Source organism: Suricata suricatta, chromosome 16 (assembly GCF_006229205.1).
Source record: "Suricata suricatta isolate VVHF042 chromosome 16, meerkat_22Aug2017_6uvM2_HiC, whole genome shotgun sequence".
Lineage (NCBI taxonomy): Eukaryota > Metazoa > Chordata > Mammalia > Carnivora > Herpestidae > Suricata > Suricata suricatta.
In genome coordinates this window covers 17,215,765-17,240,259 of record NC_043715.1, presented here as the reverse complement: position 1 = coordinate 17,240,259, position 24,495 = coordinate 17,215,765, and the positions used below count along the sequence as shown (strand labels likewise).

At 38.0% G+C, this 24,495-nt stretch overlaps 1 protein-coding gene across 6 annotated transcripts in view; it reads left to right on the top strand.

Annotated features, from left to right (window-relative positions):
- NFATC3 (nuclear factor of activated T cells 3) overlaps positions 1-24,495 on the top strand; it is a 130,322-nt gene that overhangs the window by 60,050 nt on the left and 45,777 nt on the right. For all 6 annotated transcript variants that reach the window (XM_029926366.1, XM_029926367.1, XM_029926363.1 and 3 more), the window contains exons 4-6: positions 9,162-9,361; positions 15,832-16,004; positions 20,147-20,287. In XM_029926366.1, the coding sequence (XP_029782226.1) occupies positions 9,162-9,361; positions 15,832-16,004; positions 20,147-20,287 (514 nt within the window). The remainder of the gene's footprint in view (positions 1-9,161; positions 9,362-15,831; positions 16,005-20,146; positions 20,288-24,495) is intronic.

The following is a 24,495-nucleotide window of genomic DNA, read 5'->3' as shown; positions in this document are numbered from 1 at the left end:
TTTTTAAAAGGGAAAATATTGATAGATTTTTTTGGCTATATAAATATTTGCAGAAAACTACAACTTCCAGTTAAATATAGTAAATTGAACACATGTGTTTACTCTCATTAGACATTAGACAGTTGTAACTTAACCTTGTTGGATAGAGAGAAAGAGTCGATAAAAAGCACACGTCATTTTATATCAGAGAACTGTGAAAAGATTCAGGAATGCTAGGTATCTCTGAAATTGGGATGTGAGGTGGAGCTGAAAACAGATTAGTTGAAAGTCTACAAAAGAAGCAGTTAGACTTTGCAGATTTTTCTCTTATATAGTATAGTGAAGTGATCATCACTGTCTTACCCTGGGAGAATATTGGAGATTTGCTCTTCAATAGAAATGAAATAGACATTCTAGGTTCTAGATTACCTGAAGGCAGAGCTTGAAGATCTCTATAGAAAATGGAGGGTGGATGGAGGGAGAGGCATAAAGAACATCTGAACAGGGAGACTTCTGAACCCTTTTCTTAACTCTCAAAATTCTTACGACAAGTTTATGCTCCCTAGACAAGATACTGGAAGATTTGCTTTTAAAACAGACTGATCCAAGAGAAAATTCCTATGTGCCTCAACCTGCAAATCTTCTAGACTAATGATCCTCCACTCTATCATACCCAACCCCACTCTTTTTTTATTTTTTATTTTTTTAATGTTTTATTTATTTTTGATACAGAGAGAGACAGAGCATGAGAGGGGGAGAGGCAAGAGAAAAGGAGACAGAACCGGAAGCAGGCTCCAGGCTCTGAGCTAGCTGTCAGCACATAGCCTGACGCGGGGCTCGAACCCACGAACGTGAGATCTGACCTGAGCCGAAGCCAGAGACTTAACCAACTGAGCCACCCAGGCGCCCCAACCCACTCTTTTTTTAAACAAATATTTTGTAGTACTACTTAATTAAACTGAAATGGAAATGCAAAGATTATACAATCAACTTACACATACAAATTTAAAGAATATCAATATAATACTATAATATTACGAGGAAATAAATTTAGAAAACTAAATTATAACAAATTAGTTACGTTTCAAAATGAAAAGGCTTGACACTGACTGTAGAAGGTACAATGAAGCAGTGAGATATTTGTACCTGCGGTATCACTGTAAGAGTTGCAGGTGTTGATCAACCTAAATTCCATGAGTGAGTGGCATTACTGACAATGACATGATTTTCTGAAATGATGAACTCTTGATAAAATTTTCTTTAATTTATATGGTGATCATATTCATTACAAATTCATGTGTTAAAACTGCAATTTTTTTGTGATATTTATTTATACTATGGAGTTGGGTTCTAAGTTCATAAGTTTTTCTGTATACATAAATATATGTGGAATATTCTGAAGTTCCTTGCAACATAGGCTAGTTCTGTACTTTGAAGAACTACTTAGCTCATGCATAGGAATTTCAGCCTCTGGCCCCTTGTCATAAAATGCTTGCAGTACAAAATATGCTCATTTGTTTATATATTGACTGTGGCTGTTTTTGTACAATGGTGGCAGAGTAGTTAGAACATATGTGGTATCTTACCACTTCACACTTTGCTCAGGACACTGCAGATCACAGTGTTGAAGTTAAAACTCAATAGTGTTCCAAATCCTCTTGAGTATTGCTACAGTGGACCTTTTACAGTCCATACTCATCATGTCAAAATAAGAAAAGGAAAATGGATAAATGTCATCCTTTTAAGACACGCTAGACTGTATAATTTTGTTACCAAAATAGATAGCAAAGCATTGTGTTTATTGTTCAGTAATGTTACAGCTGGGCTAAAAGAATGTGCATCTTATTTAGCCTCATATTTCCATCTAGCTGTCTCACTGTTACTTTGAATACACCATGACTAACAGTGAAAACCATATCTCCATCCAAACCTGTTCTAAATCAGTGACTTCTTCACTTATTTGCTAGTGATACCACCACTCTCCTGGATACTGAAGCTCAGAACTTCTAACTCCTTTTTTTCCTTTCTCCTTAGTATTCTGTGTGTAGTCATTAAAAAAAAATTCTTTAGGGAAATATTTATTGCATTCATTCCTCTTCATTTCTATTTTCTGTTTATGTTCTCACTTCCACCCTAGTTTAAACTTGCAATACATGTGATGTTAGTACCAAGTGCTTCAGCCTCTTAACTAATTTCCATGATTCTGTTTTCTCTCTCCTTCATAGAGCCTTCATTGATTTTTATCACATACTTCCCTGTATTCTTTTCATTATAAATAAATTTCTGCCTTTTAGAGTCTTCACTAATTTCTTAAGGTTTGGTACATGTCGCTTTGTTCTTTATTTTTTTAGTTTTATTTTTTAAAAATTCTTTTTGTTTCAAGTTTTTATTTAAATTCTAGTTAGAAAAAAATAAAAAATAAATAAATTCTAGTTAGTTGGGACACCTGGTAGCTCAGTTGGTTGAGTGTCTGACTTTGTCTCACATCATGGCCTCACAGTTCGTGAGTTTGATCCCCACATTGGGCTCGTTGTTAGCACAGAGCCCACTTCGCATCCTCTGTTCCCCCCTCTCTGTGCTCTGCTCACCCTCTATCTCCCAAAAATAAGTATTAAAAAAATAAATTCTAGTATGTTAACATCTAGTTAACATCTTTATATATAATTTTGGCTGAAGCAGTGGCATTCAATATGGATATTTTTATAATGGATCCTCAGTTAAAGGAAAGGGTAGAGGAATGAACAAAATAAAGTTTCTGCCTTCTTGGAACTTATGGTACTGAAGAAAACAGTTAATAAATGTATAATACACTTTTCATAGTGGCCCATACTATGAAAAATAATAAAACCAGGGGGCAGAGATATGGTATTTTAGATAGGGTGGTCTTCTCTTAGGAGTATAAAACTGAAGGAATGAGCTAATATGAAGATTAGAGGGAAGAATATTCCAGAGGGATAAAATATCAAGTGCGAAATCCTTGAGGTCAGGAATGAGCTTGGGTGGTTCAAGCAGTAAAGCCAGGATGGTCAGAGCAAATTGTTGAAGGGAAGAGAGTTGGAAAAGGTAAGGCAACAAGTTAGCCAGGGCTCAAGTCACATAGGCCTTGTAAATCATCATAGGGCATTTGAATTTAGTTGAGTGTTGGAAGGAAGCCATTAGAGAGTTCTGAGCAGGGGTTGAAATTATCTCGTTAAAGTTTGTTCTGGCTTCTGGACAGCGAATAGGCTGTAAGGGAGCCAGAGTGAAAACAGGGAGAACGGTTATAAGGTTGTTGCAATGGTCCAAACTTTAATTGCTTCTCTATAAATGTTACAGTATTGGAAACCATCCTAGGTAAATTATATTACCCAATAATAGGCAGAAATCTTCATCTCCTAGGTAGAGGATAATCACGGAATTATGTGACGTTGCTTGGTTACAAACTCCACTGTCAGTCTAGGGATGGGCAAGCAGGGGGAATAAAGTGTTCACCTGAAAAACCACACGGTAGAATAAAACTCCTTATACGCATTTGAGCCCTGACTACACTATATGCCTAGAATTGTGGATGCAGAATAATAGCTAATATTTGTTTATCACGACCTATATGACACTACTGGCACTTTATATTTGATATCATCTGTCAGGATAATTTATAAATCTAATACACAGAAAATAAGTTTTTTAAAGAATATTGTAAAATCTCAGGCTTGGAAGCTACACAGTTTGGAACATTGTGCAGCCATTCTACCCAATACTGATGTAGTGAAAACATCAGTAACACTGTAACTTGTGACCACAACTTGTTCTGACCGTGCTAGGGACTGAGTGCCAGAAACTCCAGTACTGCCATGAGGAGCTGGACACCTTCTCCACTCTGCATACTGAAAAATGGACTTCATGCTACCTACATTATCAGGTCGCTCCCTTGTTGATTTAATGGATTAAAGCAGCCATGGATCAGATCTTTCTCCCAATTCTGGCTCAAAGTAGGAGTGGAGGTTACTGAGAGAAATCTCTTAAGTTTGTAAGACCACCAAATACAAGGAAGCGACTAACTCAAAGCAGAGGAATCAGACTAAAGCTGCAACAAAGCCCAGACATAGCTTAAGAACTGTTACCTGATAAAAGAAATAGTATACCTCTTTCTGGAGATAAATACATTTCTTTGTGAATCTTTAGAAGTCTGTCATACAAAATGTTCAGTATATATTCAACAACACACACACACACACACACACACACACACACACACACGAATGTGTGACCCACAGTGGAAAAAAAAAAAAACAATCAATAAAGCAGACCTAGAGATGAGATGGCTTACATCTACCTCTTCATTAATGTTGGAGTTACCAGAAAGAGTCTTCCATTTAACCATGATAAAATACTAAACTATTTCGTAGTAGGCTATATGAAGAGATGAAGGGATTTCATGAAAAGAGATATTGAAAAAAATTAATCAAAAGGATAATAATAAGAGCAAAGATACAATAAAAGTAGAGATCAGTATTTCTAATGAATATAAACACAAAAATTCTCAACAAAAATCTAACCAAATCCAACAGCACATTAAAAGGTTTACATAGCATTGCCAAGTGGAATTTATCACAGCAATGTAAAAGGTGATTCAACATAGGACAATCAATTGATGTAATATACCACATTAATAAAAGGGGTAAAAAACACATGATCATCTCAGTTGACACGGAAAAAGCATTTGACAACATTTAACAGCCTTTCGTTAAATTTTTTTTGGAAGTTTATTTTTGAGAGAGAGAGAAAGTGAGAGAGAGGGAGGGAGGGAGAGGGAGAGACACAGAATCCAAAGCTGGCTGCAGCCTCTGAGCTGTCAGCACAGAACCTGACACAGGGCTCAAATTCAAGAACTGTGAAGTCATGACCTGAGCTGAGGTTGGGTGCTTAACCGACCGAACTGCCCAGGTGACCCAATTGCCTTTCATTAAAAACAAAACAAAACAACAACAACAACAAAAAACCCTAACACTCAGCAAACTAGAAAAAGGGGGAAACTCCTTACAATGAAAGGTCATTTATGAAAAGCACACAGCTAACATCATGTTTAATGGTAAAAGACTGAAAGCTAGGGGCACTTGGGTGGCTTCCGTTGGTTAAGTGTCTAAGTTGATCTCGGCTCAGGTCATTATCTTATGGTTTGTAAGTTCAAGCCCTGTATTGGGCATCGTGCTAACAGTGTGGAGCTTGCTTTGGATTCTCTCTCTCCCTCTCTACTGCTCACTCTACCTCTCTCTCAAAATTAATAAATAAACTTTTTTTAAAAAGACTGAATTAAGATTAAGAACAAGATAAGGAGGCTCACTTTCACCACTGCTATTCAGCATTTGTGCTAAAAGTCCTAGCCAGAGCTATACAATAAATAAATAAAAGGCATTTGAATTGCAAAGGAGGAGGTAAAATGGTCTTTATTCATGGATGACATATTCATATACACAGAAAATATCACATCATCCACAATAAAGGTACTAGAGCTAATGAAAGAACACAACATCTCAAAGTAGAAGATCAAAATACACATACCATTTGTGGTTCTATGTACCAGTGAACAACTTGAAGAGGAAATTTATTTATTTTTTTAATTTTTTAATGTTTGTTTATTTTTTGAGAGAGAGGCAGAACGTGAGCTGGGGAGGGGCAGAGAGAGAGAAGGAGACACAAAATTCAAAGCAGGCTTCAGGCTCCAAGCTGTCAGTACAGAGCTCAACACGGAGCTCGAACCCATGGACCGTGAGATCTTGACCTGAGCTGAAGTCAGACACTCAACCAACTGAATTACACAGGCGCCCCTGAAGAGGAAATTTAAAAAGGAATTCTATTTGTAGTAGCATCTAAAGGAATTAAATCTTAGGAATATGTTGAATCAAGGAGGTGTCAAGACTTAGATGCCGAAAACCATAAAATATTGCTGAAAGAAAAAAAGTTGGAAACAAAATAAAAATAAAATTTAAATATAGATGAAAATAAAATGGATATCCATGTTCATAGATAAGAAGACTTAACATTATTAAGCCATCAGTACTCCCCAAAGCAATCTATAGAATGAGTGCTGTACGTACCAAAATTCCAATAGCCTTTTTTTTTTAATGGAAAAGCATATTTTCAGATTCATACAGAATTGCAAGAAGCCTCAAATAGGCAAAACAGTCCTGAAAAAGAAGAATAAGTTTGGAGGACTTACTCTTTCTGACTTGTAACTTACTACAAAGTTACAGTGTTTAAAACACAGTGGTACTGGCATAAAAACAGATTGATGAAATAGAATAGAAAGCCCAGAGATAAGCCCTCACACATATGGTCAATTCATTTTCTACAGGATGCCAAGACTATTCATGGGGGGAAGAGACAGTCTATTCAGCAAATGGTGCTGGGCAAATTGGTTATCTACATGGAAAATAATATAGTTGGACCCTTACCTTATATCATAGACAAAAATAAACTCAAAATGGATCAAGGACCTAAATGTAAGACTTTCCTAAAACTATAAACTCTTAGAAGAAAAAATTCAGGAAGTCTTGACATTGGATTTGTCAGTGGTTTCTCAAAAATGATGACAAAAGCACGGGCAACAAAAGACAAAATAGATAAATTGGACTTCAAAGTTAAAAACTTGTGCATCAAAGGACACCACCAAGAAAGTGGAGGCAGGGGGGCGTCCAGAATGAAAGATATTTGTAAATCCTGTATCTGCAAGGGATTAATAATTCAAAATATATCAAGAAATCCAATTCAAAAACTTCAAAAACAGATATACTTATCTACCCAAATGTACCCCCAAAGAATGTTGACGTTTTTTGTTGTTTAAGCAGTTACTTAATTTGGTTGGAGTCAACCTGTAAAATCTGTATCTCGGGTTGTTGGCAGCTCCTAATCTTATTTTAGTTATATTAGCCTTAGACTTCTTGGGATCTAACCTGTTCATAGATGGTTTCCAGGTCAAAGGACTGGGCAAAGTTTCTTCGTATAACTTGGAGCTCCACTTCTCTGGCTGTTTCATTTCTGGGAATTCCTCTTAGTCTCTAGAGGCTGTGGTTGTCCTAAACTCTGTCCTTGGTTCTTGAGGCTGTTCAGACTATAGATTTTGTATAGGAGTTTCAACCACTTCATAAGGCATGGACTGTGGCCTTCCCTCAGGTTAAAAGCCTTAAAAACAGGAAACACTTTTTTGTTACTCTCTTCTAACTACTTCTAACGTGTCAATTTGCTTCCAGTATATGCTTACTTTGGTTGTTCTCTGTGCTTTCAAGTAGTTCTATATGCTTGTTCTAGTTTGTCTTTGTTATCTGCATGATGGTGGGTGGGATGGGGGCAACTCAGCATCAGATTGGACAGGGAAGTCTCCCTAAGTCCTACATGCGTACTTCTTCAGGCTCTATTTCTTTTATTTTCTTCCTTTTTTGTGGTTGCTGTTTTTACCTCCAGCACCTCGTAGTCCTCCTCCTATATACCTCAACTTAACCTCAACAATAGTGAAGGACACCAGAGAAAGTCAAGTAGCCCAGCCTGTTAAAGTCAGTTGAAACTTTAAGTTGATACCTGATATAATAGACTTTTTGAGATTTTTTTTCTACTAAAACAAACATTCTGATTTTAACAGCCTGTTAGAGTACTTCTTGTACACCCAAGTCTTTCTCTTAAAATTTACTTGTTTATTTTGAGAGAGAGAAAAAGAGAGAACTCAGTGGAGGAGCAGAAAAAGAGGGAGAGAGGACCCCAGCAGGGTCCATTCTGTCAGCATGGAGCCCAGTGTGGGCCTGAACCCACAAAATGTGAGATCATGACCTGAGCTGAAATGAAGAGTTGGACGCTTAACCAACTGAATCACCCAGGTGCCCCCTGTACCCCCATGTCTTTTAAGGCTGGACCAGATGGTTAATATTGCCTAGTGTACAGAATCAGCCCTCTTTTTGGTCCTCCTTTCTTCCTTCCTTTCTTTCTTTTGAGAGCACTAATTAGGGAGAGGGCCAGAGGGAGGAGAATTTCTTTTCTTAATGTTTATTTTTGAGAGAGAGAGAGAGAATGAACAGGGGAAAGGCAGAGAAAGAGGGAGACAGGATCAGAAGCAGGCTCTGTGCTGACAACAGAGAACCTGATATGGGGATCAAATTCACAAACCATGAGTTGACATCGTTCACTTAACCAACAGCCACCCAGGCACCTTGAGAGAGCGAGGATCTTAAGCAGGCTCTAAGCTCAGCATGGAGCCTGAAGCAGGGCTTGATCTCACAACCCTGGGTTCATGACCTGAGTCAAAATCAAGAGTTGGATGCCCAATCTACTGTGCCACCCAGGTGCCTTTTTTTTTTTTTTTTTTGTTAAGTAATCTCTACACCCAACATGGGGCTTAGATTCAATCCCAAGATCAAGAGTCTCAGCTCTTCCAGGGCGCCTGCGTGGCTCAGTCGTTTGACTGTCTGGCTTCGGCTCATGTCATGATCTCATGGTTCTTGGGTTTGAGACCTGCGTCGGGCTCTGTGCCAACAGCTCAGCGTCTGGAGCCTGCTTCGGATTCTGTATCTCCCTCTCTCTCTGCCCCTCCCCTACTCATTCTTTGTTTTCTCTCTGTCTCAATAATCAATAAACATTTTTAAAAAATGAAAGGGGTCTCAACTCTTCCAACAGAGCCATCCACGGGCCCTTTCCTTGTGGTTCTTCGAGCACTCTATAAGAAAGCTTTGCAGGGGCGCCTCGGTGGCTCAGTTAAGCGTCTGACTTCGGCTCAGGTCACAATCTTATGGTGCATGGGTTCGAGCCCCACATCGGACTCTGTGCTGACAGCTCAGAGCCTGGATCCTGCTTTGGATTCTGTGTCTCCCTCGGTCTCTGCCCTTCCCTCACTCATGCTCTGTCTCTGTCTCTCAAAAATGAATAAACATTAAAAAATTAAAAAAAAAAGAAAGCTTTGCAAAATTTTAATCCAGATATTTATACACAAAACAAAAAACTCAAAAGCCCCTCATCCCTTTATAACATATTCCAGCATTTTATAACTCCTAATCTTCTGAAATTTGGAAGATTGTTCACTTATTATTTTTTTGTTGTTACCTTCTTGAAATAACATTTTGTGAATCGATAATACATGTTACAGATATAATAGACTTCCTATTGTAAACTTATTGTAAATACATGGGTAATAAATTGTATTTTTGTTTGTTCTTTCTAATTAGCTCCTGGGCTATAATGAAAAGCCAATAAATCTACAGATGTTTATTGGAACCGCAGATGATCGATATTTACGACCTCATGCATTTTACCAGGTGCATCGAATCACTGGGAAAACTGTTGCTACTGCAAGTCAAGAGATAATAATTGCCAGCACAAAGGTTCTGGAAATTCCCCTTCTTCCGGAAAACAATATGTCAGCCAGGTATCTTGAAACATACCCCAAAATGGACAGTTCTCTTTATTTTCCTAAAACAACTTTCAGAGAAAAACATATTTCTTTTTATAATACAGAAATGAATTATTCATGGTTCTAAATTAACAGAATAACATTATATAAATAATTGTAGTACATTTGCTACAGTTGGTAGCAAATTTCCAGAAAGGAAATTCAGTTTAGCCTAAAGAAGTTTATGAACAATGTAGTACCAGCCAAGTATTTTGTTAAATGTTAAGATAAAAATATACGGCCTTTTTTCAGGTAGCTCACAGTCTAATAGGATAGACCAAAAAGGAACATTTGCAGTATAATTATTATGATTTTCAAATTTCTTTAAGGAAAACGTTTAGTATCTACAAGTGTACCTGTTTGACTCCTTTCCAAACAAAACGAGGTGACTAGCTTCTGAATGAGAATGCTTTAGAGTTTTGTTCAGGTTAGGATTGTATGTTAGTTAGTGAATGCAGTAGCTTAAACATTAGATACTTAGTTTGTTATTCCATCAGAGAAATTACAAATTGGCATTTTTAAGGCTATCACAGTAACTCCATAAGTCATTGGGGCTCTAAACTCTGTTTTTCTTCTCTGCTATTCTTTTTTTTTTTTTTTTTTTTTTTTTTTTTTTTTTTTTTTTTTTTTTTTTGAGAGCAAGTAGAGGAGAGGGCAGAGAGAGAGAAGGTCTGGACAGAGGCTCTGAAGCAGGCTCTATGCTGACAGCAGAGAGCCTGGTGCAGGGCTTAAACTCACGAACCATGAGATCATGGCCTGAGCTGAAGTCAGACCCCTAACTGACTGAGCCACCCAGGCACTCTGCCTTTTTTTAGTGTTTATTTATTTTTGAGAGAGAGAGAGTGTGTGTGCGCACATGGGCAGGGGAGGGGGCAGATAGAGAAGGAGAGAGAGACTCCCTAGCAGTCTCTGCAGTCAGCACAGAGCCTGATGTGGGGCTCCACCTCATGAATCTTGAGATCATGACCTGAGCCGAAATCAACAGTTGGACATTTCAACTGAATGAGCCACTCGTGTGCCACCTCTACTATTCTTTTTTTTTTTTTTTAATGTTTTATTTATTTTTGGGGGAGAGAGAGACAGAGTGAGCAAGGGAGGGTCAGAGAAAGAAGGAGACACAGAATCTGAAGACAGGCTTCAGGCTCTGAGCCAGCTGTCAGCACAGAGCCCGACGCGGGACTTGAACCCACGGACTGTGAGATCGTGACCTGAGCTGAAGTTGGGCGGTTAACCAACTGAGCCACCCAGGCGCCCCCTACTATTCTTAACATGATTTCTATCCTCAAAAGTGCTTCATGATACAAAATGGCTGCTGGAGCTCTAACCATCACAACTATAGTCCCAGAAGGAATAAGGAAAAAGGTGAAAGAAAACTTACATCTGAGTTTAGCCTCCTTTATTTTATTGTATTGTATTTATTTATATATATTTAAAAGTAATAAGCTCTATGCCCATTGTGGGGCTTTAGTTCAACCCTAAGATCAAGAGGCACATGCTCTACCAACTGAGCCAGCCAGGTGCCACCAGTTAATCTGTCTAATCTGTTTTATCAAGAGGCTTGTTACAGAAACCTACCCAGCACATCTTATCGTTCATCCTTGTAAATAAGGAAGATCTGGGATTGTATTGTTTTGTTTTGTTTTTACCTGAGCACATTGCCACCTCTAATGATACAGCGGCCTGTTACTAAGAAAGAAGGGGGAAAAGGATATTTATTTATTAGGCAACTGTTAATCCCATCACAACTAGGTATTTGATACTTATAGTGAGGTTTATTACAGAAATTGTTTTAAACTGCCTTTCTTAAAATGGCAGTAACATCTATCCCAGGCTATTGCAAAAACAGTTATATAAAATCAGACTTTGGTCTCTCGACCTGCTTTTTACCGGAAAAGACAAGTGAATATTGAGATAAAACCTTATTTTTACCTGCTTTGTTCAAATGGACAGTATGGGAGAACCCAACCCAATAAGCCATCACACAGGGGCTATTACAGAGTTCTTTTAAGGCAAAAGCAGACAGCTAGCTGATGGTCTCTACTCTTTTTTTTTTTTTTTAAGTTTATTTATTTTTGAAGGAGAGAGAGTGCAGGGGAGGGGCAGACAGAGAAGGAGAGAGAGAATCCCAAGCAGGCTCTGCAAGCTGTCAGTGCAGAGCCTGATGCAGGGCTTGAACTCAGGAACCATGAGATCATGACCTGAACTGAAGTCCAGAGTCAGACGCTTAACTGACTGAGCCATGATAGTCTCTACTCTTAAATTTCTGTGTTCTGTGATATAGAAAGAACTTTGGAATTTCAACCAATGCTTGTTTATGCACTTAAGAAAAACTCTTTTTTGAGGAGAACTATGACTCTGCCTCTAGACATCCCATTTGACCTGTTTTCTTTTTTCTTTTTAGGTTTATGTATTTATTTGGAGGGAGGGAAGGGGAGAGAGAGTGAGAGCATGCAAATGGGGGAGGGGCAAAGAGGGAGAGCAAGAATCCCAAGTAGGCTCTGCACTGTCAGCATGGAGCCCAATACAGGGCTCAAACTCATGAACCAGGAGATCATGATCTGAGCCAAAGTTTGATGCTTAAAGGACTGCCCCTTGACCAGGTGCCTCTTGACCCATTTTCAAATAACATGAGGTAGCCAACCACTAAATGAGACATGCATGCATGTAGACTTCTTTTACTCTAATATCTTACTTTTTCATGGAGCATCAGAAGCATAGGAATGTACTGGGGCGCCTGGGTGGTTCAGTCAGTTAAGCGTCCAACTTCAGCTCAGGTCATAATCTTGTGGTTCGTGGGTTCGAGCCCTGCGTCCACCTCTGTGCTGACAGTTCAGAGCCTGGAGCCTGCTTCATATTCTTTGTCTCTCTCTCTCTCTCTGCCCATCTCTACTCATGCACTCTCTCTCTCTCTCTCTCTCTCTCAAAAATAAATAAACATTTTTTAAAAATGTGAATATACAGGCAGCCGCAGAGAAGAATTTAAAATAGTTTTGAAACATCTTTTTCTCAGAACTCATAAAATTGATTCTTAGGAGATGGTTTCTATGCCATGTTTCCATTCATTCTTCTGGGTATTCAAAGCATTAGACTTGAGTCAAGTTAAATAGAAAGTCCCCAGAATCTTCTTATACTACTTAACTTTGAAGGATTATTCTATCTATTTTTTATTCTAGAAATATCCATATCAATAACTTTTCATCATCTGAAAACCAGTAGTAAAGATATTCTCTCTTGGTCATTATTATACACATCACACACACACACAGAATCTTTTCAAGTTAAAGGGAAAAGGCTGATGACATGGTAGATTTTGCTTTACCAGACAAGGAGAAACCTTTAAACTTTATCACATTTTCTTTTTGCCTTGGCTTCTAGGAAGTTAGGTTATGTTCAGTTATAGTAATTTGTATACCCCTAGATTTGGGACATATTTATTTCCTGTTGCTTCTATTTAATTTTTTTCTGTTTTTCCTTGATCTTATTTGTATTTATGTTGCAAAATGCCTCATCCATTTAAAAATGATGTATAAATCAGTAAATTAAATAAAAAAAGAGTACTTGAGTTTTTAAGATTTTCAAGAAATTAGGAAACCTTCACCTATCAAAAATGTGAAAAAATAAGAATAGTAGGATCTGAACATATCTACCTTCTCCTTTTCTCATCTGTTAGCACATGAAACAGGTTGTAGTTAGGATTCATGTCCCTTCCCCAACCAGGTCTGGCATGTACTGCCTCTCTGGATCAAACCAGAAAGGACAAAGCTGCAGAAAGCTCTCTTACTAGTTAACAAATGCAGCTAGTGCTCTCAGTCCACCCTGCTTAGAGACACACACCCTTGAAGTTTCTCTGACCATTCAGTATAGGATGCTGGTATTTACTGCCTTATCCTACTCATAACTCCTCCCTGTTTTTAAAACTAGATGATTTGTTCAGAGAATATAGATGCTGGCGAGGGTGTGGAGAGACGGGAACCCTCCTACACTGCTGTTAGGAATGTAAACTGGTGCAGCCACTCTGGAAAACAGTGTGGAGGCTCCTCAAAAAACTATCGATAGAACTCCCCTATGACCCAGCAATAGCACTGCTGGGGATTTACCCACAGGATACAGAAGTGCTGATGCATAGGGGCACATGTACCCCAGTGTTCATAGCGGCACTTTCTACAATAGCCAAAACATGGAAAGAGTCTAAATGTCCATCACCTGATGAGTGGATGAAGAAGATGTGGTATATATATACAATGTGGTACTACATGGCAATGAGGAAGAATGAAATCTGGCCATTTGTAGCAAAGTGGATGGACCTCGAGGGTGTCATGCTAAGTGAAATAAGTCAGGCGGAGAAGGATAGATACCATATGTTTGCATTCATAGGTCTAACAGAAGAGACCTGGCAGGGAACCATGGGGAGAGGAAGGGGGGAAGAGAGCAGGGGAGAGTGAGGGACACAGATCAAGGGAGACTACTGAATACTGAAAACGAACCAGGGAATGAAGGGGGAGGGGGAGGAACGGAAGGGGGTGATGGTCATGGTGGGGGGCACTTGAGGGGAGAAGCACTGGGTGTTATATGGAAACCAATTTGACAAACTATTAAAACCAAAAAAAAAAACCAACCCAAAAAACTAGATGAAAACATGTGTCAGTATTATACTCTGATCTACAATATACTCATACTTAAAAAAATAAATAAATGAAATATAGTTGTATTTGTAAACAATTGATAGTTATTTTTATTCCTACATATGTAGTTTTCTTGTTGGTCTGGTCTTGTCTTTCTTACACTTCTCAGCCAGAGTTTTAAGATTGTCGTTTCTGATACTCTTCTTCTAAATCTTCTCTTAGAAACTTAGCTCTCTGCTAAAATACCTTCCCTTGTAGCACCTGGCTGGGTCATCAGTAGAGCATGTGGCTCTTGTTTTTGAGGCCATTGGTTTGACCCCCATGTCTGGGGTAGAGTTTACTTTAAAAAAAAACAAACAAACAACTTTTCTCAAAATTCAATAAAATGGATGATCTCTGGCATTTCCCCCTAAAGACCCATTGGCATGTTAACATGAATAATCACTATGTGATACAATTTGATCAATACTGCTTTGAGCTAAAGCACGGTTGTTCAATATCAGTTAAATATAATTCATTATCCATAAATTACAGTTACTTTTAAGAGTGTTTTCCTTTTTTGGAAATTTCTTCTCCTGTGTATTTCTGAAGGTGAAAATATTCATCCTTTTGGGATTCTTTCTTGTGCTTTACTGGTTCCTAACTTGATAACCTAGTTTTCTAACACATACTGTCCTTTACAGCAACTTCTGTGGCCTCTGGGCGGTTGGGCACTAGAGTTGGGACTGTTGGCAGATAAGGAAAAGGACTGATGACAAGGAATACCGCGAGAGAGTAAACTTTAACCAGGATGCTGATTGCTAGTTACCCATTTGCTTTATTCTTTCAATATGTGAATAATAAACACATGTCATAGGTACTGTTGTTTCCTACCGTGCTTGTGTGTTAAGCAGCCGTACAAGTAATACATTTTGAAGATAATGAAATGTTAGGCCCTAATGCCAAAACTTTAATCTTATTTGTGCATTCTTTAGAAATAAAAGAATCTTAGGCTGATGGATTGTTTTTACTAATATAATCACTAGAAAAGTCTAAATATGCTACTAATGACTAACTTAGAGTCCTACAAGTTCATCTTTCCTGGCTTAGTTACTCACATAGAATTAAAGTCTTTTTACTTTGTATCGCTTATCTAGTTCTGTAAAACCACTCCAAAATGTAGTGGCTCAAAGTAATAGCTGTGCCTTATTTTCATGGTTCCTTAGGGTTGGCTGGACTCAGCTGGTCCATTATGTGGTTCACTCATGCATCTGGGATCACTCATGCATCTGGGATCACTCATGCATCTGGGATCACTCATGCATCTGAATTCAGCTGGGAGCTCAGCTGGGTTTGGAACGTATGAGATGGTTGGGGTGGCTGGAATAGTTGAGGATTGCCTTGGCCTTTCTCTTCAGCTTGCTGGATGGACTTCATGGTGGCTCAGGGCTCCAAGAGAGCCAAAGAGGCCTAAGTATTGGGCTCATAACTTATACTGCGTCACTTGGTTACATTCTGTTTGTCAAAGCAAATCATAAGGCCAAGGAAAGGCTTGATAGGTACTCCACCTCCTACTGTGAAAAATGGCATACAGGTACAAGAATGATGAGGAATTATTGGCAGCCACCATTTTAGACAATCTACCATACTTATCTTTATTACACTTTTGTCATTTAAAACATTTTTAATTTCAGAATTGAAATAGTAATCATACATCTTTCTTTTTTGACCTGATTTTAGGTCATGATAGTTCTTTCCTGCCAAGTTAACAGTAGCTATTTAGCTAAGTTGTTGGGAACCACTAAATATCAATAAGCAAATAAAATTTCTATATTTTTTCTCTAGTATTGACTGTGCAGGTATTTTGAAACTCCGCAATTCAGATATAGAACTTCGAAAAGGAGAAACTGATATTGGCAGAAAGAATACTAGAGTGCGACTTGTATTTCGTGTGCATATCCCACAACCCAATGGAAAAGTCCTTTCTCTACAGACAGCTTCTATACCCGTTGAATGCTGTAAGTGAGCTTATGATGATGTTTTCAAATTTTGTTTATAATAGGTAATTTTCCATTTTGTTTTTAATGTAATATTTGGATAAAAAGTATAAACTGAGGCACAGAGTCTGGATAGTTGATGTGATTTTCTTGTATGGAAATAAGCTGTGTGTTTAGCGGGGAAGGAATACTGATCTTGGAGTTAGAAAATGGGTTCACATTATAATTTGGCCATAGGTTGCTATGAGACTATAAACAAATTCTTCTGACCACAGTTTTTTGTTTTTGTTTTTTGATGTTTATTTTTGAAAGGGGGATGGAGGGCCAGAGATAGGGAGGAGAGAGGATCCAAAGTGGGCTCTGTGCTGACAGCAGAGAGCCTGATGTGGGGCTGGGTCCAAGCCCTGAGATCATGACCTAAACCAAAGTTGGATGCTTAACCAACTGAGCCACCTAGGGGCCCCAGTGACAACAGTTTTGTTTTGTTATTTATCTATCTATAAATGAGGAAGGTGGGCTTGATGACACATGAGAAGGAAATGAAGCTATGATTAAGTATCTCTTTGTCACCTTTGTTTCATTAAAATGTGAGCTCGCTTATTGGAAGATGCCTATCTCTGCAAGCTGACGCCTCAGCTAAAAAAAAAAGGATTTTTTAAAAAACCATTAATCTGTTTACAACATCAGATTGAGAAAAATGACCGCTTCCCCCCCTGATTTACAAAGGCAAGAAATGAGAACAGGCCATAGAATGTGGTACCTACTTACACCCTGTGAGCCTCTGGTGGGTTAGCTGGTAGTACCATAGTATTGAAACTGCTCTTTAGATGTTTAGGGCATAGACTTATAAGTGTTCTAATTCATGTCTTAACTTTGTGTCAGAAGAAACTGAGGCAAAAAAAAAAAAAATGAGGCACATGTATCTGAAGTACTCCTGCAGTCTTAATTGCTTGTTAGTGGCAGAGCTGTGCCTAGAACACAAGTGTTCTTAGTACTCATTCACTTATACCATGTTATTTCTGTTAACACATGCATGCTTTATTTGGGATCAAACCTACTATATTAACTTTCTGTGCCTCTTTTTGCTCTTTATGAAATTGGACTCTTTATTATTTCCCAGTTAACTGAGAAATCACTGAGTAAATACATGGTAATAGAATTCACTGTAGAAGTAGTTTTGTATTTTTAATAGACAATACAGGTACATACTAAAATTCAAAAAGAATATAGAGTAAAAAGCAAATTTCTAGGTCAGCTATTTCCTCTTATTAAATGTAGCTATTGGGGTGCCTAGGTGGCTCAGTCGAATAAGCATCCAACTTTAGCTCAGGTCATGATCTCACAGTTCGTGGGTTCGAGCCTCGCATTGGGCTCTGTGATGATGGCTCGGAGCCTAGAGCCTGCTTTAGATTCTCTGTCCCCCTCTGTCATTGCCCTCCCCCTGCTTGATTGCGCTCGCTCACGCTCCCTCTCTCTCTTTCACAAATAAACACTGAAAAAAAATTTAGAAGCAGCTATCATTGCTAGTGTTTTTATTACCCTGCCAGACTATTCTGTGTCCATTAAGCATATATGTATCTGTTTTTTAGCAAAGTTAATTTAAATAATTTTTTAATTGTTTATTAGTTTCTGAGAGGGGGAGGAGCAGAGAGAGAGGGTACAGAGGATCTTAAGCAAGCTCTGCACTGACAGCAGAGACCTGATGTAGGGGTCATACTCGCAAACCATGAGATCATGACCTGAGCTGAAGTTGGAAGCTTAACCGACTGAGCCACCCAGGTCCTCAGAGTTAATTTCAATAATTTAAGCTCATAGAGTAGTTTGAGTTTTTAAGATGAAGTTATTCTAAAATTATTTTCTATTTTTTCTTTTAGCATATTAAATTAATATGTGATTGAGAATGTAGAAATGTAGAATAGAAAAAAAAAGAAATGCAGAATGATACAAGGAATAATAGGAAGATTCTTTATAATATCACTACCCTGTGGTGTAGTAACTATTAACCTTTCTTTGGGTTTTCTTTCTCTATTTTTCTTTTTTTGTTTATATGTGTATATACACACACGTGCACACACATATATATATGCAGTATATATGCATACATATATATGCAGTATCTTTTAGTTGGGATTACCTATTTATTTATTATGACTTTGCCATTTGTTGAACACATTTTTGCTGTTACTTTGAATGTACCCATGGCTAGTTTCCACCATAGATATCTAAAACTTGAATGAGTGTACTTCCTAGGCCAGTTGGTGCTTGTTCTCATACACCTTCTCTGTGAGTCATTTGGAATAAAAGTCGGAATATAAGTATTTTCTGAGATCTAGATAGGTGACTGATCCTTTCCAAGTGGTAATTGGTCCTAAATCCCAGACCCATCTCCTGTAAAATTCTGTTTGCTTGTTTGTTTGTTTGTTTGTTTGTTTTGAGAGAGAGAGAGAGCACGCATGTTAATGTGTGTGCACAAGGGGGGACATGGGCAGACAGAAAAGTAGAGAAAGAATCCCAAGCAGATTTCACATTGTCAGCGCAGAGCCCAGTGCTGGGCTTGAACTCATTAACCATGAGATCATGACCCGAGTTGAAACCAAAAGTTGGACATTTTACTATGCCACTCAGGTGCCCCTAGCATTCTCTTTGAATAGGGCACTGATCCCAATTCACATACATTTTGTGGCTTGGTTTTAAATAGTTGGGAGAAACAAGAGCCACAGTTAACTGAGAATGTGTGCTTCTTAAAGGCATTCAAGTTTAAATTTCTTTAAAATGTTGTTCTACGGTTGCCTCGGTGGCTAGGTTGGCTCAGGTCATGATCTGGTTCATGGGTTTGAGCCCCGCATTGGGCTCTGTGCTGACAGCTCAGAGTTGGAGCCTGCTTCAGATTCTGTGTCTCCCCCTCTCTCTGCCCCTTCCCTGCTCGTGCTCTGTCTCTGTCTCAAAAATAAATAAACATTAAAAAAAATTAAAACGTTGTTCTGACCAAACAAAACACAGCTGACCCTCAGAGCTACCAATTTTCTACCCATGAAGTAGAAAAGTAGACCTATTTTCCCAACTGTGAAGAAGAGAGCATAATCCATGCTTCTTTTTGCTTTAATTCAGAGAGATACCTAACTATCTAGCCATTTGCAAGAAACCCTTAGAGAACCTAAGCACTCAAAAGAAGTATAATCTGTAGCTTAACTTAAAGCTCAAGCGGTTAAAAAAAAAAAAAAGAAAAAGAGAAAGAAAAGCCAGAAACAGGATCTCCACAAAATAAAACAACTTGGAATCAGCATCAGAGAAGGGTGGCACCAGGGTTACTGTTTATAAAAGTTGATAATTATAAGAATGGCTCTGAAAAATTATGTTCACATACCCTGGAAGGAAGAGTGTGGTACACTGTAGATATGTTTACTTCCATTTTTAAAAATTTAGTGTGTACTTCCATGTATGCTTCAGTTATTTAGAAAATTGTCCAGAATGACATCTTGTTGTCTTGGTGATGATCTAGATGTTTTCTTTCTTTTTAATTTAAGAGAATTTTTTAAAATGTTAATTTATTTTTGTTTTTGAGAGAGAACAAGCACACTCACTCACATGTGAGAGAGGTTGAGGCAGAGAGAGAGGGAGAGAGTTCTTTCCCACGACCGTGAGATCATGACCTGAGCTGACATCAGAAGTTGGATGCTTAACCAACTGAGCCACCCATGCACCCCTCATCTGGATATTTTCTTGATAAAAGAGTTAATTTGTGTTTGTCCTTTAGAAATTTGTCTTTTAGTTGTATACAATATAATTACATGTTTGGATTAATTTGCCTCTTATAGTAATATTAAATTTATCACTTTTAACAGTTGTAGGGAAGAAATAAATACATTGAAGACTTAGCCTAAAAAGAGATTTTGGAGTCAATATGAAGTTGCATGTGTTGATTAATTTTTCTCTATTGGTTTCTTTACAGTTGTAAGAAAATTATTTAGAAATTGTAAATCTCATAAGTCTATTTTATTTTCTAAATAATGTGGTTTTTTTGTGGACATTGTTACCATTGTCTCAAATTTTAAAAGCCCAGTGTTTGCTTCTTTATTTTTATTGTATAGCTTGAATTTATCATTTACATATGAAAGATTGTAAACTAATATTTTGTTTCTTCTCCTAAAAAAAAAAACAAACAGCTCAGCGGTCTGCTCAAGAACTTCCTCATATTGAGAAGTATAGTATCAACAGTTGTTCTGTAAATGGAGGTCATGAAATGATTGTGACTGGATCTAATTTTCTTCCAGAATCCAAAATCATTTTTCTTGAGAAAGGACAAGGTAAATAACATAAGATTTGAGTTGATTGGCTTCAGAATAAGGGGCAAAATGAGTAAAATGAATTATTCCGATGTTTCAGGGACAAAAACAAAATAGTTTTTCTAAAGCTACAGACCTCATTTACACAAATTTTTGGTAAACCATACATTTCTTAAATTTTCCATAAGGATATCTCAAAAGTAGAAGAATCGCTAATATTTCTATCTATCTGTCTACACACACATACTCAAGAGAATTGACATTATATTGCACAGAAAACTTACAGCAACATTATTCATAATAGCCAAAAAATGGAAACAATCCAAACGATTCATCACCTGTTACATGGCTAAACAGAATGAGGATGTCCATACAATGGGATATTATTCAGTCAAAAAAAGAATAAAGTACTGATTCATAACACACCACTAATGAACCTTGAAAACAAGTTAGGTGAAAGGATTCAGCACACAATGTCCAAAATCAGCATTCCATAAAGACACAAAGTAGATCTGTGGTTGCCAGGAGTTGGAGGGAGAGGGGTCAGTGGAGAGTGGCTGCTGAGGGGCACAGGGTTTCTGGAATTAGATAGTGATGGTGGTTGTATAGATCTGTGAGTATAATAAAAACTTCCCAGGTGTATAATTTAAAGGGGTGAATTTTGTATATTTTATATATAGCTATATATCTTCATTTTTGGAAGATTAGAAAAATCCTGTGTCTTTCAGGGTGTTTAATTTTGCTCTTTTTGAGCATATTTAAAACATTTTTCTGTCAGGTATTCCTTTTTATTTTTTAAGCATTTTTAAAATTGTGAAATACCTTTTTATAAGAATAATAGAAGATTCTCACACATGATGCCCCGCTGAAGAAGTAGGACTTTTATCTCTGAAGGCCTCTTCATGTCCCTTTCCAAATGGATCCCACTCCTAAATCAATCCATGCTTCTCTTTATAGTTTTTTGCATTTTCTCTGGTTTTGAACTGTGTGTAACGTTTCATATATTCTTCAGAAAATTGCTCTTTTTGGGAAGTCAGTATTAGTGTTTTAAGATTGATCCATGTAACAGAAGATCGTTCACTTTCACTACAATATAGCTTCACTGTATGAACATGCCGCAATTTGTTATCTGTTTTCTCATTGGACATTTGAGCTGTGTCTAGTGTTTGGCACCCCCAAACAATAGCCAGTAGTGTGGCTATGAACATTTTAGTTCTTACCACGTGGTAGACATCAGTAAGAATGTCATAATTTTTAAATTTTGTTAATCCAATAGATGTAAAATGTATCTTGAACTTTGGATTTGAATTTTTTGTTGTGGTTATTATGGGTCATTCTTGTTTCCTTTTTTGTATAATATCTTTCTGTTTTTGCCCAGTTTTTCCATTGAGTCAGTTTTTGTTTTTTTACTGCCTTATAATATTCTTTTATTCTGAATATCATGCTGAGTTTGGGAAAGTGCCTCATTTTTTTCCCCACTTACCAGGTGTCTGCTCTGTAATTTCACCTTCCTTTGAATATGTGGCTAAGCTCATCTTTGAAACCTTCTGGGCTGGGGGCTTTGTGGTACTATTAATTTCTGATAGAATTCTGTTCACGGGTATGGGACCCATTTAAGTGCTTTTTCTTCTTGAGTTAATTTTCATGATTTTTATTTTTCCAGGTGAATAGAAACACAGTCTCTGTTTCTCCTTTACTCTCACAGTGTTACCCCACTCACAACACTTCTGACACAAGATGTGTGGGTTTTTTATATATCAACTGATTCTTTGATATGAGCTGGGTGGTCTGAATTAGGTCACTTCTGACACGAATTGGAGTTCGTGCAGACCCCACGGGTTAAGGGCTCAGTCCCATAAAACTGCCCGCCACTTGAAATGATAATCAAAAGTAGTAGGTGCCAAGGTCCCTCTTCTGTCTGACTTGGCTACAAATCAGAGGTTCCCAGGACTCACTTCTTGGATTTGATCATTTGGTAGAGCAGCTCACAGAACTGAGGGCAACACTTAGGTGCCATTACCAGTTTGTAACATAATAGAGGATATCATAGAGGGTACAGATGAACATCCAGACAGAAGAGATACGTGGAGTAAGGTATGTGGGAAGGGGTATGGAGCTTCTGTGTCCTCTACAGACGTTGCCACTCTCCCAGCCGCCTCCATGTGTTCAGCAACCCAGAAGCTCCTTGAACTCTATAGTATTTGGAATTTTTATGGAGGCTTCACCACACAGGTTTGATTGATTATTCCATTTCCAGCCTCTCTACTCTCTCTGGAGAATAGGGGTGGAACTGAAAGTCTTTCTAGTGACCAGCCTCCATCCAGAATCACCTCCCTAGAACAAAAGATATTCCTATCACAGGAAATCCCAAGGGATTTAGGACCTTAGGGTGTCAGTAGCTGGGGTCAAAGACCAAGTATAAAAACAAAAGGTACTCTTAGTGTTCTTTTTACCACTTAGGACATTTATAAGAATTTTTTTTTAGGATATTACAAGAATTTTAGGAGCTTTATGCCAGGAGCCAGAGGTAGGGGTCACTGTATATTTTCCCTATTATTTCAGACCAGGATTTTATTTATTTCACCCAACTTTTCAAATTTGTTGACATTCACTTATAATACTCTATTTCTGCATCTAGAATTATATCCTCTCCCTTTTCTTTTAGAGCAAGCAAGCGCACATGCAAGTAGGAGAGAGGGAGGCATGGAGCCTGACCTGGGGCTTGATCATGATCCTGGGATCGTGACCTGAGCTGAATCAAGTATTGGATGCTCAGCTGACTGAACCACCCAGGCATCCCTGGAATTCTATTCCTTTTAAAAAATTTATTCCTGCTGTTATTTATTTGTGCCATCTCTGGTTTTTTAGTCAGTGGTTCCAGAGTACTTTGGCTTTATTGGTCCTTTCAGTTGTGTATTTGTTTTCTGTTTTCCAAAGTTTTTGTGTTTTTTTTCTTTTCACTTTTTTTTAGGCTTAATGTTTCTTTTGGTTTTTTTGTTTGTTTATTTTTGAGAGAGAGACAGAGCATGAGCCAGAGGAGGAGCAGAGAGAGAGGGAGACACAGAATCTGAAGCAGGCTCCAGGCTCCAAGCTTTCAGCACAGAGTCTGACACAGGTCTCAAACTCACAAACAGTGAGATCATGACTTGAGCTAAGTCGGACGCTTAACTGATTGAGCCACCCAGGCGCCCCAATATGTTTCTTTTTCTTAAATGGTAATCTCATTTGTTTATCTTTTTGAAACTTACAGATTTAAGGCTATACATTGCCTTCATTGCCTATATCTTATGCTTTCATTACCTCTTTTTCCACAGAATACATTTTCTTGATTTCCACTATATTGAAATCATAACCTAAAAATTTGTGCTTGCTTCGGCAGCACACATACTAAAAATTTGACATTCAGTCACCCACTCTCCTTCTTGACATTCTTTCTTGGCCTTTGTGTGATTGTACTTATCTGGGTTTTGGCACATTTTTAACTGTCCCCACTTTTTTTTTTAATCAGTTTTTTTGGCCCTTAAAAATAAATGTTTCCCCGAACTCTTGGGACCTCATCAAGATAAAAAGCTCTGCACTGCAAAGGAAACAATCAAGAAAACTAATAGGCAACCAACAGAATGGGAAAAGATAGTTGCAAATGACATATCAGATAAAGGGCTAGTATCCAAAATCTACAAGGAACTCACCAAACTCCACACCCAAAAAAACCAATAACCCAGTGAAGAAATGGGCAGAAGACATAAACAGACACTTCTCTAAGGAGGACATCCAGATGACCTACAGGAACATGAAATGATGCTCAACATCACTCATCATCAGGGAAACACAAATCAAAACCACACAGAGATACCACCTCACACCGGTCAGAGTGGCTAAAATGAACAAATCAAGAGACTATAAATGCTGGCGAGGGTGTAAAGAGACGGGCGCCCTCCTACACGGTTGGTGGGAATGTAAACTGATGCAGCCGCTCTGGAAAACAGTGTGGAGGTTCCTCAAAAAACTATCCATAGAAGTCCCTTATGACCTAGCAATAGCACTGCTAGGGATTTACCCAAGGGATACAGAAGTGCAGATGCATAGGAGCACATGTACCCCAATGTTAATAGCAGCACTGTCAACAATAGCCAAAACATGGAAAGAGTCTAAATGTCCATCACCTGATGAGTGGATCAAGAAGATGTGGTTTATATATACAATGGAGTACTACATGGCAATGAGAAAGA